Consider the following 18,663-nt stretch of genomic DNA (forward strand, 5'->3'; position numbering starts at 1 on the left):
TTTCTGAAGCTGACTTTTTTTAAAATCCTGAATATACTAACAAATTGAAAAGACAGACAACATTATTAAAACTTAATTACCCTTTAAATTATTGCAGAGAAGTTAACTGCAAGAATGATGTAACTAAGTATTTCTTGAGTTGTGAATATTTGATATATTTGAAAGAAAATCATTAGTGGAAGAGCACTTCCTCTATTGCTTACAGGTACTACAGTAATTTTCAAGTTTCAAGACATAGGTATTGTTAATGGCATAGAAAAACATATTTAGAGTGGATTCAATGGCCCCACTGATCAAACAGAAAGCAATATATCTAAAAACTTCATGTGAACATACGAAGTCCCATTTTACCATGATTTTATTCCACTTCTTTCCAGTGGTATAAAACATAACATGTATATTCAATACCTCCTATTTAGTAAGTATATCAAAAACAACTGTTTTACAGATACAGCAGGAACCATATGACCGAGTTGCTTAGCATGAAGGGAACCAATTATATAGCTGTGCAAAAAATTTGTTAATGCAAACGGAGAGACCAAACCCTGTGAGAAGAGTAGAGAGCTCCTCAAGCAATCGTTGCTCATATTGTCAAACCGACATTGATTGGACCCTAGTACTTCAAGTATAATGGTAATCCTTTCCATGTAAGACGCATGGATAAATAACTTGTTCTAAAACACCTTACTTGGCAGAAATTAATATTCAGACCGATGATTCACTAAAACACTGTCACCAGCTGCAAGCCACGCTATCGAGAGACTAGAGTTTTATTCACCACTGTAACTCTTACATATAAGCATTCAGTTAGATGTTATACAGGAGTCCTAATAGGCTTTTTGAAAATATTTCACGTTTGAAGAAGTGTACGCAGTTCTATAAAATGAGGTTAAAATAGAAACTGTAAAACATAGCAGGACATAAAGGCTACACAAGATGGTTCGGAAAGGAATTCCTAAGGTAATGGCTATATTGTCTGGAATACACGTTTGGTTCTGGAATTTTTTGAATATAAATTTTAGAGCTAGAAAAAAAAATCAGTAAGATGAAGCATTACAGTGAAACATATTTTTAAAGAACTATTTCAAATAACTTCTCTGCTCTCCTCCTACCATTTCCACTTCCCAATGACCATCCTAAATCTCAATTTCATTCCAGCATTAAATGAAGACATTAAAGACATACTCAATTTTAAAGTAAACCAGAGTAATTAGTTAAGCTTTACAACTGAGTAAATGAAATTAAGGAGCAATGAACTACTTACATTATGATGACTGCTGTTCTGCTTCAAAAGGCTAACTGGCTCAAAGATACAAATCACATTTCCATAGGAAGCTGCAATCTAAAGCAAATTATATGTACATAAACACATGCATAAGAAACAAGGTATAGAACAAGCAAGAATGAAATGTGGTTTGGTGATTCTACTGTTAATTTTCCTTTTAGAAAAAAAAAATGAAGCTCATATCCATATTAACTTTTGATAGCAGAAGAAAAATTACAACCAGCAAAATAACAAAGCAAGTGATGACAATAACAAAAGTACAATCCTTTAGTTACTCATTAGGCCCGATGACCTGTTGAGAGTATAGGTGGACACATGGATTTTTATTTCCTTTGATCACATTTATAACCAGTATGTCTTCCATAAATAATTAGGTAAATACTGATTAGGACCCTAAAGGAATCTGCTGAGCTCACATTCTAAGAAATGGAAACAAATCCAATTCAGAGCACTTTTGTCAACCTCCCCAGCAAGACAATATGTTACCCTATGAAACATTAATTCAGAAAACTTGAGCTACCCGAGCCAAACATCCAATGTGGAGATCACAAAATCAGAAGACCTACTAAATGCTAGCACTAAATATTTCAAGTATCTGGTTTCAAGTTGTAGTACAGTCAGCATTCATTGGTATTTCAAATTCTTATTCCATCAGTGGCATCAGCTAACCCAAATGTGCATTAATGCAAAATTAGGACTATTTTATCTCAAGACATCTATGTAAAAGCAAATTTGAAAGACCTTGTAAGAAGGGACAAAACATGACACATGCATGTACTTGTCTCTAAACCAGAGAGAGATGAATTTGAACAGTGAACTATATGGTGGATAAAGAGTTGGCCGGATGGCCACAGCCAGAGAGCTGAGGTCAACAATTCAATGCCCAGGTGGAAATCAGTGACTAGTCATGTCCCTTTGGGGTCCATATCAGGGCCTGAAGGTGGTCTTTAAGGTCCCTTCCAATCCAAACCAAACCACCCAATGATCCTAACATGAAAGGCCTCATGCAGAGAGTCCCAAGGCAATGTTGGCTAAAAGTATAGAGATTTACAGAAATTATAAGTTTGCATAGGTCATGCCAATAACCAATACCCTAAATTCTAAAGTAATGCTTGACATTAAGAGGAACAAGATGTCACGGTTTTAGCTGGGATAGAATAAATTTTCTTAATAGAGAGTTCTATGATGCTGTGTTTGGTATTTTTGATGAAAATAGTGATGATAGCACACCGACATTTCAGTTGTTGTGGAGCAGTGCTCACACAGGGCGAAGGCCTCTTCAGCTTCTGGTGCTTCCCCACCAGCAAGGAGGCTGGGGGTGCACCAGGAACTGGGAAGGCACACAGCCAGGACAGCTGGCCCAAATGGACCACAGGGATGTCCCGTGCCACCTGGTGTCACAGTCAGCAATAAAACTGGGGTAAAGAAGGAGGAAAGGGGGAGGGACACTGGGAGCGATGGTGTTTGTCTACCCAAGGAACTGCTACGTGTGGTGGGCCCTGCTCTCTGGGAGTGGCTGAAAACCCATGAGTTCTCTCACTTTTACCTTTCTGATTCTCTCACCCATCCCACCCGGAGAGAGTGAGCGAGTGGCTGCTACTCATCTGCCTGCCAGGTTAAACCAAAACTCAAGATAATGCCACTATCTACAGTTCTGATATTCTGCAATAGTCAGTTTCTTATTTCTGTGAAGCTCTTGCTCAGAAAGTATTGTTTTTTAAATCTACGTTAAGTCAGAGTCACTTTATAGAACATGTTTTGATTTCAGTATCAGCCACAAATGTTTTAAGGAAGAAAGTACTGAACAATTGTACCTAAATTAATATTTAAATTGGGACAGTAGATCCATGGTTCCCAAAGAAACCCTCTGCATTAAAAAGAACAGATAGTTAAACTTCCGTCAAGCTAACAACCTAGACAGCAGCCTGACCCAGAAATGCCAACAATAATTTTGTCACAGTTACAAAACAGCTAAACAAACCTTCTCCTTCCATCTCAGACTAATACCTGCCGTCTCTAAACCTCTTTAAGTACCTCAGTTACTCTTTTATTCCAGTAATTCCATTCCACACACCAACAGCAGCATGTCTACACAGAATCATGTTGATTAGACTTTGATTAGACTTTTCCTCTTCCTTTTTTTTTTTTTTCAACCAAACGTGGACAGATCTTCTGCCTATTTTTTAATATTATTTTTTAAGACAAACTAATATTAGCATGCCAAAACACTACACAAGGAAGTGTCCAGAGCAACTGTTACCGCATGGAAGTTCCACAGGCTTCCATGGCATTATAGACACTCTCATTAGTCCTCATTCAGCAGCGCGTCACTAAAAAGAATAATGCACATTTAAATGTTGACTAACTTCCCAAATTACCACAACAATTGCCCAGAAAAATTCTTGTGTTGCAAAGCCCTTGTATTGACTATGTGTGGAGATGCCTTATTGGGTTGTAAGACAGAGGTTACCACTATTGGTGTGCTACCATCAAGGAATAAAACATCAGCCTTTGGGACAAGAACTTCCTTCACTCTCATTATTTTGTCCGAACTACTACTGGTCTCATTTTATGAAATTTTACTGTAATCTCATATAGATCAGTTTATAATATATTAACAAAATATATAATTGCTATATTATATATTATATTAATATTATTAATAATTGTTATATTAATAATCAAATACTTTCTGGATACACTTATGTTTTTCCCCATTAGTCCCCCATATTAAATAGAATGACTCAACAATTTTCCCATTCATGAGGTCTTACTAAACTACATTATCATTCACTACCAATCAACATAAAATAAAACAGTTACTTTGAAAAGAATCCAGCCTGCCTAAAAAAGTTCAGCTCATTTAATTATAACGCCTGAATTCAAAACTCAACTTGCAAATTCAAAATAATTAGTAGCCCTACTGATAAAAAATGCCTTATTTAATGAACTGTTCTTACTTACAGAACCAATTTTCTACAAGTAACCTATTAGCATGTAAATTAAATGAAAATTTTAATTACTACCTACAACTTTCTTCATTAGTAAAATATTGTGTTCCATAAATAAAACACATCATATATATTGTAACAGTGTTGTCACCAGCTATGACACTTAAAAACAACTTTGATTAAACATTTCAATTTATCCAAAGCTACTGCCATCTTCTTGTACACTGTCAGGTATTTCTACTTGCCACTCCATCAGAAAAACTAAATTTTTGTCACATTTAAATCAAAAGTTTTAGTCTTAATTTCCATGTTAATTAGGAGAAGCGGCAAGAGGCTTGTAGCTTACGCTGTGTGGGAGATGGTCAAGTATAATACTCACTTCCAAATAAATCTTTCATTACCATGTTGCATACAACCAGAGGCAAGAGATTCAATGGCCTACAATTACATTGTCCTCTTTGTAGAAGTAATTAGTCCTTGTAAATCTATGTGAGATTTATTTATTTATTTAACATATATAGATGCAAACACTTGTTTTACTATATAAACAATATAATATAATAATATATAATATAATAATATATAATATAATAATATATAATATAATAATATATAATATAATAATATATAATATAATAATATATAATATAATAATATATAATATAATAATATATAATATAATAATATATAATATAATAATATATAATATAATAATATATAATATAATAATATATAATATAATAAATATATAATAATATATCTGTTTTACTATAAACAGATACATGTATGCTCTCTTGGAATGATTAAAAACTCTCATTCAACTTAACTCATTCTTTAAGACAAAGTTAAGTTTCTCCCCAAAACTAAGGAAGTGAGAAGATGGTGCCATAACCCAGCCTACCATTCAAAACCAAGGTAGGGGTTGATCAATCATGAACCTCCAAGCTGTTGCTACTTCGAAGTTGTTTCACAAGGCATTAGCTTCCCAATAAACTAAAACTGGATTTAGAGGGCAGGCACAAATGAAAATTCAAACTTATTACTTTCATAACCAGTAAACAACCCTTTTACAAATGATGGGAAATCCTTCAAACAGAAGTAAAGGCCAGATATTTGTATAAGGTACTTCATAGCAGCTCTCTAAGTTAAAAAAATAAAAAGGTACATAATTCATACACTACAAATTATTAACAGATGGCTTGAAAGGTTCAAAATTACAGAAATTAAGCTGCATTATTTGCATTCCATTTCTTCCTATTGATCTTAAAGAACAATCTGGAAGTTAACTGAAGACAAATTGTCAATACTGATGAAGATTCTGTAAGATATACCATCTTTGCAGCAGCAGGCTGGAAATACACTGACCTATCCAGTCAACAAAGTCCTAGTTATTCACTACTTATTCACACAACTGAAAGTTGTTTCAGTGCCCTGCAACTACATCAGAATAATCACTAGCAGCAAACTATGCTAATTTGCAGAATCAAGGTGACCATGTAGGTCTATTTAAAAACTGATAAAATCCCCAAACTTAGTAAGTTCAGAAGTTTGAGATAGATAGATAGATATATATATATGTATATGTATATGTATATGTATACAAATTATATATATATATATATATCAATGTACATACATATATAAATCTGCAAATCAAGGGCAGCTTGTCATCTAAATATGTTCAGAACTGCTCTCAGGAAGTCAAGACCTTCCAAAATTGCAGAAAAATATTATAAGCTTGTGTGTTAAGTGATGCACACATGTATTTCACCATCCATTAATATACATCCAGTGAATTAAAAAAAAAAACTTTCTAGTTAACAGCTAGGGGAGAAACAAACATTCTTTACAGCTTTGAGCTATCAGAGATGGAAAAGAGAACACTTCTACATTTTCAATAATACTTCTTCACTACTGTTGCAAGAGTTCATCACTCAAACATTAAAATGCAGGAACGAAGAGTAGCTGTGGATCCTCTAGGCTGTCATTCATAGACTTCACATGTAAACATAGAGCAGTTTCTATGCAGATCTTATCTCAAGACTGACACCATAATCTAACCAAAGCGCTCAATTTACAAGGCTTGTAGTGATATGCAGAATGATAATGTTACCACCCTCTAAAGCTTAAAGAAATGAAAGAAGAAAAAAAAAAGAAACCTTTTCCATAAGCCAACTTTTATTCACAGCTCCTACTTCATTGGTAAAGAGCTTAACAACACTATGACATCCCAATAGACAGAGCTACTTTGTTCATTTTTTTTTTTCAGTTAAGAAAGGTGTCTATAAGAATAATTTTAAACCTGTCTAAAATAACAATTTACCTACCTACATGAGAAGACGATGAGAACTCAAAAAAGGAAAATCTAGAATACTCTATCCAAAAGCAATTTTAAGCCTTTATGAATTACTTGAAAGGAATATTATTCTTCTAGAGATATGACCTGAAAATGAATTTTATGGAAGACCTCATCTGCTGCCAGTCACCAGCATATCAAAGGATGACAATGACATACTCAGCAGTGTGAATAGAGAGTGAATAAATTAACTTTGATCCCACCTTTCTCATCTTTTGGTCAAATTATTGTTATCTTCTCTATGCAACTTCCTGTGCAGCCCTACATATCTTCTACAATCTCATAACCATGCTTACTATTTCACATTTCCTATGCTGCTTACCATAAAGAAAGAGATGAAGCAATCAGCCATTTTACTATTCACTCTTGTGAACATTCACCTTAGCTTGCAAGCATCCATACCCCAGAGAAAGCACTTAACACGACATTGTTAGAACATGATCATTATGAACACCTACGTACCTTTCCCTGCTGCATCGAACAGTCCACACATCCCACTTGGATGTTTCCATGTTTTGCTCCAGGGATTATCTGTAACCTTTCGAAGTCAGTCCCTAATACAACAATATCACATCCTGATGCATATGCCTAAAACAAAAAAGAAAAGAAACCAGAAGAATTAAACAAAGCTGTAACTAGTTATAGCATCAGTATATCAGTGAAGAACGAAACGACATAGTGAGTGCATTTTATCCATGTAGAGCAACGCAGAGAAAAGTACAAAGACAGTTGCAGAGATCAAACAGACGTCTACAATTTCAATCAAGCAACAGAAATGGCAGATTACGCTCTCTCCATACTTAAAAGCACACCACAACACTTTTGTAACAAGGAAACAGTGGTTTAAAATTGAAGAGGCAAAATGGATGGACTTACAAAAAAAACTATGAGAAAAGAAAAAACATGAAAAACAATGTTCATGCAAAGCACTATAAAGCAATTATATTTCCTAGACTCGAAAAAGAGACATCTAAAAATTTTTCAAAAAGAGGGAAGAGAGGTGAGAAGCTAAAATGCTGTTAGCCCTTTAGGAAAAGATAAAATTCAAAAGGAAAACAATGAAGCTTGGCTATAAAAAAGCTAAAGTTTCAGACTAACAAATTTTGTGGTACTTGCATGCCATGGATTCATTTTATCTTAAATTTATGTTGTCACTAAGTAACCTAACACCTTTATAGAGCCACCCGTTGAGTATTACAATGTCTGAATGAAACAGAAATTCTTATATTTAGGTCAATTATATTAGAAACTAGGCACTGATTAAAATGTCATGAAATATTAATGGTTTGAAACTTCTGGAAACAATAGTAGGCAGCATCATCCAATAAACATACAGAATATATCAAGTACCAAAGTCTAGCAACAAGGAATGCACAAACAACAAAAAAATTAAGAGCCAGTAAGCTAGTACCAAAATTATCAGCACCAACAACTGTATTCTGTCAAAAGACTGTGAAAACAGAGATAAACAACAAAAAGGACTGTGAAAACAAGCTGCTGCCAAGGAAGATACAAGAGCAGAACAGTATCATAAGTACTTCCATAAGTAGATGGAAGACTGCAACCAATTCCCCTAATTTCTAGTATATTTACTTAAAAAAATAATAATAATACTCTTGACTTGAAAAAGGCAGAAAAACGGGATGCTAGATTTGCAATTTTTAAATCTGATGGTCATGCTTTCAGATGTTCCAGGTCAAGGCGTAAGTCTTGTCTAACCTGTCCTAGACTATTGTACCATTACATATATTAAAATGAAAAAATAAAACAAAAATGAAGATTTCAGTGCAAAGCTAATTTCCTCTGCAACATATTTAGTCTATTTTACAAAACCATCTTGCCCAGAAAACCAATGACCATTCTCTGCCAATATTCAGTCATTATTTTTCAACCTTTAGACTACCACCCACCTTTAAAATAACATGAATGTTGAAAGTGCTGTCTAGAATTCTTCTGTAGACTTTTACTTATGATCATTTACTATCATCTTTGTGCCCCTTCCTGTCCCGTCTCCTCCTTACCTTCATGGAGTTTCAAGCAGTGCAGTTCCTCCGCCAAAACTGGATCATTTATTACAAATGGGCAAACTGAACTGCAGGCTCAGATTTAAAACTTATTCCAGAAGAGATTGAGTTCTATTTTCTGTTCATATTTTAAAGCGATTATTTTGACATCACAGTAACATGTTGAATTTTTTATCTGTTTCTCACAGAACATTTTTTTCTGAAGTCGAAAACCATCTCACCTGGTGACTCAATAATTAAATCCTTAGTCCACTAAGCAAAGCTTATTCCAAAGTACAAAATATACATCTTTTCCCAAAGCCATTTTGTTGAATTTACTGTTTTGCATGATGGCAATTTTAAGAAACAAAATGCTCCACTTTAAAGAGATAACACAACCTTATTAGAAATGTTTTTAAACAAATGAAGTGCCAAAGACTGCATAAAGTCCTCTGCCTCTTTCTTCTGTATGCCCCTCTAGTCCACAACAACACGTTGTAAATTTACTAGATTTATCCACACCTGCTTCCCTCCATTTCTACATTCACAGACAAGCCTGAGATCACGTGGAGTCACAACACTGCCATATTTCCAACAAAGGGAGAGAGAAGCAGCATAAATACTAACACAAAGTACCAGCACCAATCCCAAAGTTGGAAAACTAACCATTTTAACTGGATCAAGAACACTATCAGTCTTAACGTATTTATAAACAAATTTTGAGTACACCTGGATTTTGCACTGGAAGAACTCTGAAGTGACTATCACACCCCAGAGTTTTTAGGAACTTGCTTATTCATCCATGTATCAGACATGAGGACCTAAAACAGTACCAGAACGCAGTACTGCTACCCTGTGCTTTGCTGGACAGTATCAGCTCAAAGAGGTATGCAAACACCCTATACTCTCGCCGTTTCCCGCAAACACCCCATTTATAAACACAAAATCTTGCTCAAGAGCTATACATCCTCTTCCCTTTAGCTACATTTAAACAATGATATTACTTGACAATTAATATTCATTTCTTGCCCAACTTCATAAGCAGTGTGTTTAAAAATAGAGCGTCAAATCAGAGGCTGTATTTCTGACAGGAAGTTTGGGAACATCATCTCATTCCACCAGCTCCCAATTCCAATAAATAACTATAAAGGTACTCATAAGAATCCAGACAAGGGTTGGGGTAAAAGGAGTGTCTTTTTATGATCTTCAATCTCTTAAGAAAAATGGTCATACTCTCTTTACATTCTGATAATTCTCCACATTACCTGAACAACAACAACAACCAAATTGACATCCAGGAAAAATAAATCAGTTCTGACATCAGTCTTACTCAGACAGATCAGATCATACTTGTTCACACTGACTTTCCAACCTTCAATAAGCTAGAGTACCAGCTCTTAAGCTTGCGGAGCAGATCTGTCCCCAACAAAATAAGAAAAGGGAAAAAAAAAAAAAAAAAAAAAAAAAGCAAACATTTTCAAATAAATTCCTAATATAACTATAGACAAGCAGAAGGAAGCTTGTTAGGAGGTGACATTTGATGTTTCTTTGATAGAATCATAGAACAATTAAGGTTGGAAAAGACCTCTGAGATAATCTGGTCCCTACCACCAGTGTCACCCACTAAACCATGTCCCTAAGCACCACGTCCAACCTTTCCTTGAACACCCCCAGGGACGATGACTCCACCATCTCTCATTTCAATGCCTGATGGCTCTTTCTGAGAAGAAACATCTCCTAATTTCCGATCTGAACCTCCCCTGGCACAACTTAATGCCATTCCCTCTGGTCCTATCACAGGTTACCTGTGAGAAGAGGCCGACCCCCAGCTCCCCATGCCTTCCTTTCAGGTAGCTGCAGAGAGCAATGAGGTCTCCCCTGAGCCTCCTCTTCTCCAGAATAAACAACCCCAGCACCCTCAGCCATTCAGGTGAGCGACAACCAACACCCCCAGATCCTTTTCCTCTGCACAGCTTTCCAGCCACTCTGCCCCAAGCCTGGAGCACTGCATGGGGTTGTTGTGACCAAAATACAGGCTCCAGCACTTAGCCATGTTGAACCTCATCCCACTGGGCTCTGCCCATCGACCCAACCCACAGGAGAAACGTTCACCTGCAGGAGAAATTTAATTTCAAAGACAAAAGGGAAAGGACACAGAAGGCAAGCAAGTTATATATTCAACAAACGAATAAATAAAAACCAGTCAGAACAGATGAAAATTAAGCTTTCTGTCAAATACAATTTGCTTCCTCTTCTACTATTTCCTACCATCCAAGTCCCATTACACCTCACACTGACCAGACACCTCAGGAGAGAAGGTTGAGTGCTTCCCCTGGCCCAACTTGTCCTTTGCTGTCCCTCATGCAATTCTTTATTTAAATGGTCCCTGTGAAGAGAAGCCACATCCTCATACACGTTCAGTGGAATCCAGATGCCAGTTCTGAATGCAGTTTCTAAGCAGTAATATCCTTAAAAAGACATTTTTCTAGAACAAGAGCACAAAACTAACTATGGGACTTTTTTTTTTTTTTTTTCCTCAGCTCAGAAAATAGCATGAGGTATTTCAGCACGGAATCACAGAACCAGTTAGGTTGGAAAAGACCTCCAAGATCATCAAGTCCAACCTGCCACGTCTACCACTAAACCGTGTCCCTAAGCACCACATCTACATGTTTTTCAAATACCTCCAGGGATGGTGACTCAACCACTTCCCTGGGCATCCTGTTCCAATGCCTCACAACCCGTTCAATGAAGAAATTTTTCCTAATATCCAACCTAAATCTCCCCTGTACAAGCTGAGGCCATTTCCTCTTGTTTTATTCCTTGCTGCTTGGGAGGAGAGACTGACCTCATCCTGGTACAACCTCCTTTCAGGCAGTTGTAGAGCACACTAAGCATCCCCTTCTCCAAGCTAAACAGCACCAGCCCCCTCAGCCACTACTCGTGAGACTTGCTCTATAGACCCTTCCCCAGCTTCACTGCCTTTCTCTGAACACTCCAGCACCTTGATGAAGATGCTGAAAAGAACTGGCCCCAGTACTGAGCCCTGGGGGACACCACTAGTGAAGAACCTCCAGCTGGATTTAACTCCATTCGCCAGAACTCTGGGCCCAGCCACACGGTTTTTTAACACAACAAAGCGTACACACATTCAAACCATGAGCAGCCAGTTTTTCCAGAAGAATGTTGTGGGAAACAGGGCCAAAAGCTTTTCTAAAGCCTAGGCAGACCACATCCACTGCTTTTCCCTCATCTATTAAGTGCGTCACTTTGCCGTAGAAGGAGATCAGGTTCATCAAGCAGGACCTGCCCTTCATAAACCCGTGCTGACTGAGCCCGATCACCTGGTTGCCCTGTAGGTGTTGCATGATTGCACTCAAGATGATCTGCTCCATGAGCTTCCCCGGCACCAAAGTCACGCTGAGAGGCCTGCAGCACAGTATAATGGAAGTCAGTACTCAGAAGTAATGGGTACTTTCTCTACCCCAACCGTCTCAGACACAACAAAAATAAATGCTGTCAACTAGTCAACTTTTATCTACTTAATAGTTCACGTCGCTCATTTTTGTTTCGACAGGTGCTGAGTTTTTTTTTTTTTTACTATGAATGTTTCTATAAGCTACAGAAACTAAGAAGAAAAGCATGCAAGCGGTCTGTTTTCTGTAGGACAAAAAGCAATTCCAGAGTATAAGCCTGTCACACCTCTTATCTTGACTAGTCACCATGTTCTCTATTAGCTTTTTTTTAAAAAAAAAGCTATTTATTTATTTTTATTGGAGGCAAGGAAGGGAGAAGACAGGCAGGGGCTGGAAAATGCTGCCATACTGTTAAACTAATAGAGAATCCCTAGATAAATTCCTAAATATTTTTTCAAAAGTCAAGAAGAGTCTCTTAAGTCTGATTTCATTAAACAAAAGAAGCCTTTCACCTTAAGAATGTCCTGGAGTATTTACAAACAAGTTGTCTTTACAAAATGAGACAAGCAGATACTGTTTACATTATCATGTTCTTGGTGTGTTTATTAAACAATGCTTTGTTCTTTTGTTACACCAATGAACAAGGTAGAACTAGTTCAAGCCGCAGGAAAATGGATTTCACTGGCGGGTGACATAGCAAAACAAGCCTGAAATTAGGAAGTGAAACATGTTTTAGGCCTGCAAAAATAAATGTTACTTTGCGTGCCACACTGGATTTTCAGACAGTTTCTACCTGTTCTTTTAATCTGATGTCGGTTTTTACTTCTAAAATCATATTTATTTGGAGATCATGTTTTGACACTAATAGTGCATTAAAAGCATGTTAGCTTTAAAGGAAAGTGGTACAAACAATTTTATGAACTATTTTCATTTCTTTCTACAGTGAAAGTCTGATACACAAAACTCTTAGAAACCAAAGTCTGGTACTGGCAAATCAGACTCTGTCCTCAACAGAAGAAAAGCAAGAGAGCAAGAGTCTTGACCTCTTACACAGTGCAGCACCTCTGAAACAGTTAGTTCCTTTATACCCATCCTCTTTATATATTTTTTTCTATGTATGGACATACAAAGTTTGTGCTGTTGTTTTTGCTACAGCTACATAATGAATGAGAAATAATCCTATGTGACCTGCACAAACTTTATTTAACCTATATCTCTTATGTGCAGGGCACGCGTACACCTACCATAAACTGCCCATTTCAGATAATACGCACAGTATGTGTGCACTCATAGTTACATAGTCCTGACCATTTTTACCACTCACGGGTCTTAAGGGTACTTGGGTCTCTCACAAATGAAATGAGGTAAGTCCAAAAGGTCAGGATGTCAGGGTTCACAACCAAATTGACCGATAAAACAGATTCTATTAAAATTCTGTGATAGCTGAATGGTATTTTTATGACATGCTTGAAAGAAGTTTCCAACAGCTACTTCACTACCCTAGGGAAGTTTAATTTCCCACTTGAAAGAAAGAACAAAGCTACCCCAAGGAAAAAAAGCAAACAAGATGTAGACTAAGAACAAATACTTATTACAAAAAAAAAAAAAAAAAAAGCAAAAAAAACAAACAAACAAACAAAAAAAAAAACAAAACAAAACAGAAAGCTTATCTTTATTAATTACCTGTTTCTTTTGCTGCATTGGGCACATAAACATAATACAACCTCAGTTTTCCTGGGCTGAATGATGCTTATATACTACACAAATTGCATTATGTCTCACTTCCCTCTGTTTTTCTCCCTTTCTCACCCCTTCCTCTTTAAAGAAAAATGTAAAAAATTCAGTCTCCTGAAAAGTAAAGATAAAGGCAAATAAATCTATCAGCTAGGTAACACTGAAAAAAATCTGTGTTTTTCTCCTTTACACAGCACAGGGAAAATCAAAACAGACACAGTCACCATGAAACATCTCTGAATTATTCTATTAAAAAAATGTCTCAGGCAGACATTCATACTACTATTTTCAGCATGGTCCCTTTGCCCCCCCATCACAGATATTGAGGGTGATATGTCTTAAAAGTATAAACCAAAAAAGCAAGGAAACAGAAACATAAGCCATCAGTTAAAAAAGAGACTATGTACTCTGTATGCAAGTTTTAATATTGAGAGTATTGCATTTAAATATCTAATTTAAAAAATACTTTTAGATAAGTAATTACATTCAAGAAATACTCTTACCTGGGGAAAAAGGTTTTTTAACCTATGGACAGTATTTAAAATAATACAGTTCTCCAAGTGGTGAATTGATTGGCCATGCACTTAGAAACAAGGCCTACTGAAACTGCACTTTTCATTGAAAAGGTTCAGCTGTGTTTTTTTTTTTTTTTCTCCAAGTTTAGCTCAATTAAAAATACTTAATTTCTTAAGTTCGGAATAGGTTAACTAGGACATAGACAAAAAATAGTATCAAAAAAGCTTCCTTCCCTTGTCTAAGTTACAATCAAGAGGCAGGTGCAAAGAGTCTAACTTCTCAGAGGCTCTTATGACCACTCAGTTAAGCTTCTTGACTACAGTTACCCATGAAGTTATAAATGCAAATAAAATGTTAAATACTTTCTAGACAGTCTAGAAACAATTTTACTGAGCCTGCTTTTGTTTATCAAACAATTTTATAAAGCTGGAAATCTCTACTTCATAATGCTATCCAGCATCTTTGGAAAAATTGAGTGTGGTCTTATTCAAACTACTCAAAAAAAAAAACAAACACATTTTTCAAATGTTCTCTAGCTAACATTTTAATTTCACAGTTTTGTCAGTCATACAAAACAAGTCTCAGGTCCAAGATGACTTAAACTACACACACACACGCAGGAAATCTGTCCAAAAAAAAAAAAGATTCTGCTTGCATTGAACTATGCACTTTATTTATCTTTCCCAATTTTTTGCCCCTACAAGCAACAACCCTTTTACAGCTACCACGACCAGTCCTAGGACATGTGCTTGTAAAGTTCCTGTTGCTGATAGTGACTTTTCTCCCCTTCTGATATTTTTTGTTAAAAGAGAATCTAGCAAAAAAAAAAGTCACCAAAGCAGAACTGAATAAGGAAACACGCAAAGAGCAAATCAATCACTAGAAGTGTTATCAGTATTGATTAGCTTCTACACAACTTCCATAAAAACTACTATAGCGGTATCCTAAGTATGTGAGCATTAACTTATGAATTTAGGAATCAAATGTTTTCAGGTATGAAATACTCCACATCTGAAAACAAAGAAAGTAAAGGATGCATTCCACTGCAAATAAAACTACTACATTTCAGGAGAAGCACATCAAGAGCAAATGGATACTAACTTCTGTAGGCCAAGTTCTTTATACTCATTAGCATACCAGATGTTACTATCACACGTTCTCAGTAGATAAATAACAGGAATACTTCTTAAGTTATCTTGATCCTTATGAGCCTTTTCTATATACAAATAAAAGGCGTGCCAAAAACTCTTTATCAGACCTCCCTCTAAGAAAGCTTAAACTCCAGTTGTCACATCAGATCCTAAAAAAGAAATCCAGAAAAATGAAAGACAGAACCTCTGCCACCTGCACACCGTGAGGACCTCACATGCCAGTTTAAAACCAAACCAGGTGTTTTCAGAAAGGTTCATACAATTCACTGTGTATAGGCACCCCCTACTAATTTAATCTCCAACTTTAAAGTCAAGAATAATCTATTATTTTCAGCTTAAAATTGAATGTTTTAAAGCTTTTTCCCCTTATATTCAGTACAAGTGTGCAAGCAATATTCGGGACAACACCATATATAAAAAAATTGAGGTACTGCAGAACAAGTTATCTTGTCAGACAATGACAACTCTCCCCAGCTTCAGTACAGCATCCTGACACATCAACTCCTGTGTTTCCAGTCTCTCTGACCAAAAACTCACAGGTGTTTGATGAGATGTTTTTATTATTATTGAGTACTGATATATGATTCAATAGTTTTTATACTCGTTAATGCTTACATCTTGATTTCAGATGCAGGAAAAAAACTGTCAATTTTCCTGTTGGATTTTCTAAAGGTTCAGTCCACCATTTCCAGGAAAAGGAATTAGTTGTAGTACCTTTCACTTGTTAATGTTTCTAAGCACCGTAGTGACTTTAACGTGGTGTTATAAAACAAGTAACAACAGGAAAAAAACAACAACAAGCCAAAGATATTTCTGCTGGCAATTTTAAATCTGAGGAAAAGGAATCTATTAATAACCTTCTGAGCAAAAGGACAAAAACCAAGATGAATGTGTCTATAGGAAACACTGTTACTATATTTATGTCAAAACAGATCTTGGGAACAACAGACCAATAGAAACAGGGAAAGCTGCACTCTCCAGTGGTTCCTTTCTCCCCAAAGAGAGATCCTCACCCCTTTTATCCATCAGGAAATCCTGACGCTTTCTGGAAGTTAGGCTGTAGTAGGAGAGAGCTCTTCAGTGACACCGACAACTCGACCTCCTTCTCCCCAAGAAGGAACTTCTTGAGCTTCCCATTTGGACATCACATATCGAAACCTTACCAGCACTTCACTGTACGCTAAACTTTGCCGCCTCGCTACGGCACTTCCCTACCACCTGTGGGTCTCAAACACTTCCGAATATGTGAAATCAGAAGATCCAGCACAGTGGGCACGGGAAGTCATGACTGCTCCAGCTGCAGAAGGCTCCCAACATGAGCTGCCTTACAGCAGGGAGGCTTTAGGGGAGCAGGCACAGCACTGACAAGGCCAGACCGGCTCCTCAAAGCCAACCCCAGGGGAGCAGCGTGAGGGCAGGTGGCCCAGGACCCGTGAGGGTGCCCCGGCCTCCCTCCCCGTGCTGGCAGGGCACGGTGACAGCCGTGAGCAGTGGGGAGAGGCAGGCTCAGCTCCTGCACCTCCATTTACCGCTGCCCTATCGGGCTCCGCACAGCGACCAGAGGAAAACACGGCTAAGAACAGCCGACTTTCCGCTCATTTCGCTCCTCATTTTCGCCTGAAGAGGAGAGGCAGACGGGGGGGGGGGGGGGGCATTTTGGAAGGGAAAGGGGCGGGGAGGGCACCCCCTGCACAGGCAGAAAACCCAAAACAAGAGGGAAAAGTGGAAGGGGGGGGGGGGGGAAGGGGGGGGACAAGGCTGACACGGGGCAATGCGGGGCCCCCCCGGCCGCCTGCGGGGCGCCCCCACCGCGAAGGTCGCGCCTGAGGGGCGCCGTTTATGTAACAGCCGGGCGGCCACCGCCACCACCAGGGCCACCACCACGGCCACCGGGGCCACCCCCATCTTCACGTGCGGTGCCCCGGCACGGCTCGCTGATGGCGGCCGCCCCCAGCCCGGCTGCCCCGCAGGTGCAGCGGGGAAGGTGCCTCCCACCCCCCCCCCCCGGACTCACCGTGAAGGGCTGCCCGTGCAGGCTCCCCACCGAGAAGCAGTTGTCCCCCGGGTTCACGGCCCCCGTCAGCACCTGGTGCAGGTTCATGGCGACACGCAGGCGCCCGGCGCTGCCGGGACGCCGCCGCTCGGCCCTCCCTCGTCCCGCGGGCGGCGGCGGCGCAGGAGGAGGAGGAGGAGGAGGAGAAGGAGGAGGAGGCACACAGCGTGGGGTGGAGTCTCCTCGGCGGGGCGGCGACAGCGGAGCAGCGCCCCCTACCACCCGCCTCGCCGCCCGCCCGCCACTGACTGCCGCCACTGCCCGCCCGCCGCCTCGGCGCGCTTGGCTCTCGCGAGAGGCGGCCGGGATCTCGCGAGATCCCTCCCGCCGCCGGGCGGCCATGAGCCGCTGCGCATGCGCTCCGCGCCGGCCGTGAGGTGGCCGGGGTCTGTCAGACCGGGCGGGGGGCGCCTCCCGCCTCGCTGCCCCCGTCCCCGTCGCCTGTCAGGGGTTTGGGGCCGCCCAGCGCCGTGTCCTAAAGCAGCATCAGCGCTGTTGGGGCTGTCGCCCTCCCCCGTGAACCGCAGCGCCCGCAGTGACTTGCATTATCTCGGTAGAGAGACTCGTTAGAGCCTCTCGTTCCGGGGAGTGGTGCAAAGTCAGAGTCGCCCCTCACTATAATACACACTATTGTATTGTGCTGCTGCAGAGTTTCATGCAAATAAACGACAGGTTTCTCCTATCTAGTCTCCTGATGTGACGAAAATTCACATTTTTCACTGCGTGTACATTGACATTCCCTCAAAGGGCCACGTTTCTTATGCTAGAGATAAACTTCTGTCACCCTGATCACTTATTTTGCTTGGGAAGGGATCAAAAAGCTTATCAAATTACCAGTGAGTCCAACCAAATTGATCTTATCCTTGCCAGGAGCGACGCTCACAAACAGATAATTTTATCCTTCTTTCAACAGCAGAATCTGATAGAGCAACCCTATGGATTTTTAAGGTAACAAAAATTTTCACTGGTCCTGAGCAAGAAAGTGAACTGTGGCTGACCCCTGTCACGTCCCTGTCCCCCCCCCCCCCTTTTTTTTTTGTGTGTTTTTCAGCGTGGCCATCCCCTTCTGGGCCCAGGCTGTGAACCAGCCCAGCCGTGGTTGCAGCCAGCCGATACTCCTTCCCCAGAGGATGGTTCCAGAATATGCCGGACAGAAAAGGTCAGAAATCCTGCAGAACTACCTAGTTACTCCACAGGA

The 18,663-nt window shown here is 39.2% G+C and overlaps 1 protein-coding gene across 4 annotated transcripts in view; it reads right to left on the bottom strand.

The window, feature by feature from the left end:
* The window catches only part of DMXL1 (Dmx like 1), a 91,474-nt gene extending 73,910 nt beyond the window's left edge, over positions 1-17,564 (bottom strand). For all 4 annotated transcript variants that reach the window (XM_032206676.1, XM_032206677.1, XM_032206675.1 and 1 more), the window contains exons 1-3: positions 17,427-17,564; positions 7,055-7,180; positions 1,265-1,342 (exon numbers count right to left, since the gene is read on the bottom strand). In XM_032206676.1, coding sequence (XP_032062567.1) covers positions 1,265-1,342; positions 7,055-7,180; positions 17,427-17,513 — 291 coding nt within the window. In that variant the 5' untranslated portion in view covers positions 17,514-17,564. The remainder of the gene's footprint in view (positions 1-1,264; positions 1,343-7,054; positions 7,181-17,426) is intronic.
* Positions 17,565-18,663: the final 1,099 nt, after the last annotated feature.

The sequence above is a fragment of the Aythya fuligula genome, chromosome Z, assembly GCF_009819795.1.
Source record: "Aythya fuligula isolate bAytFul2 chromosome Z, bAytFul2.pri, whole genome shotgun sequence".
NCBI classification, from domain to species: Eukaryota; Metazoa; Chordata; class Aves; order Anseriformes; family Anatidae; genus Aythya; species Aythya fuligula.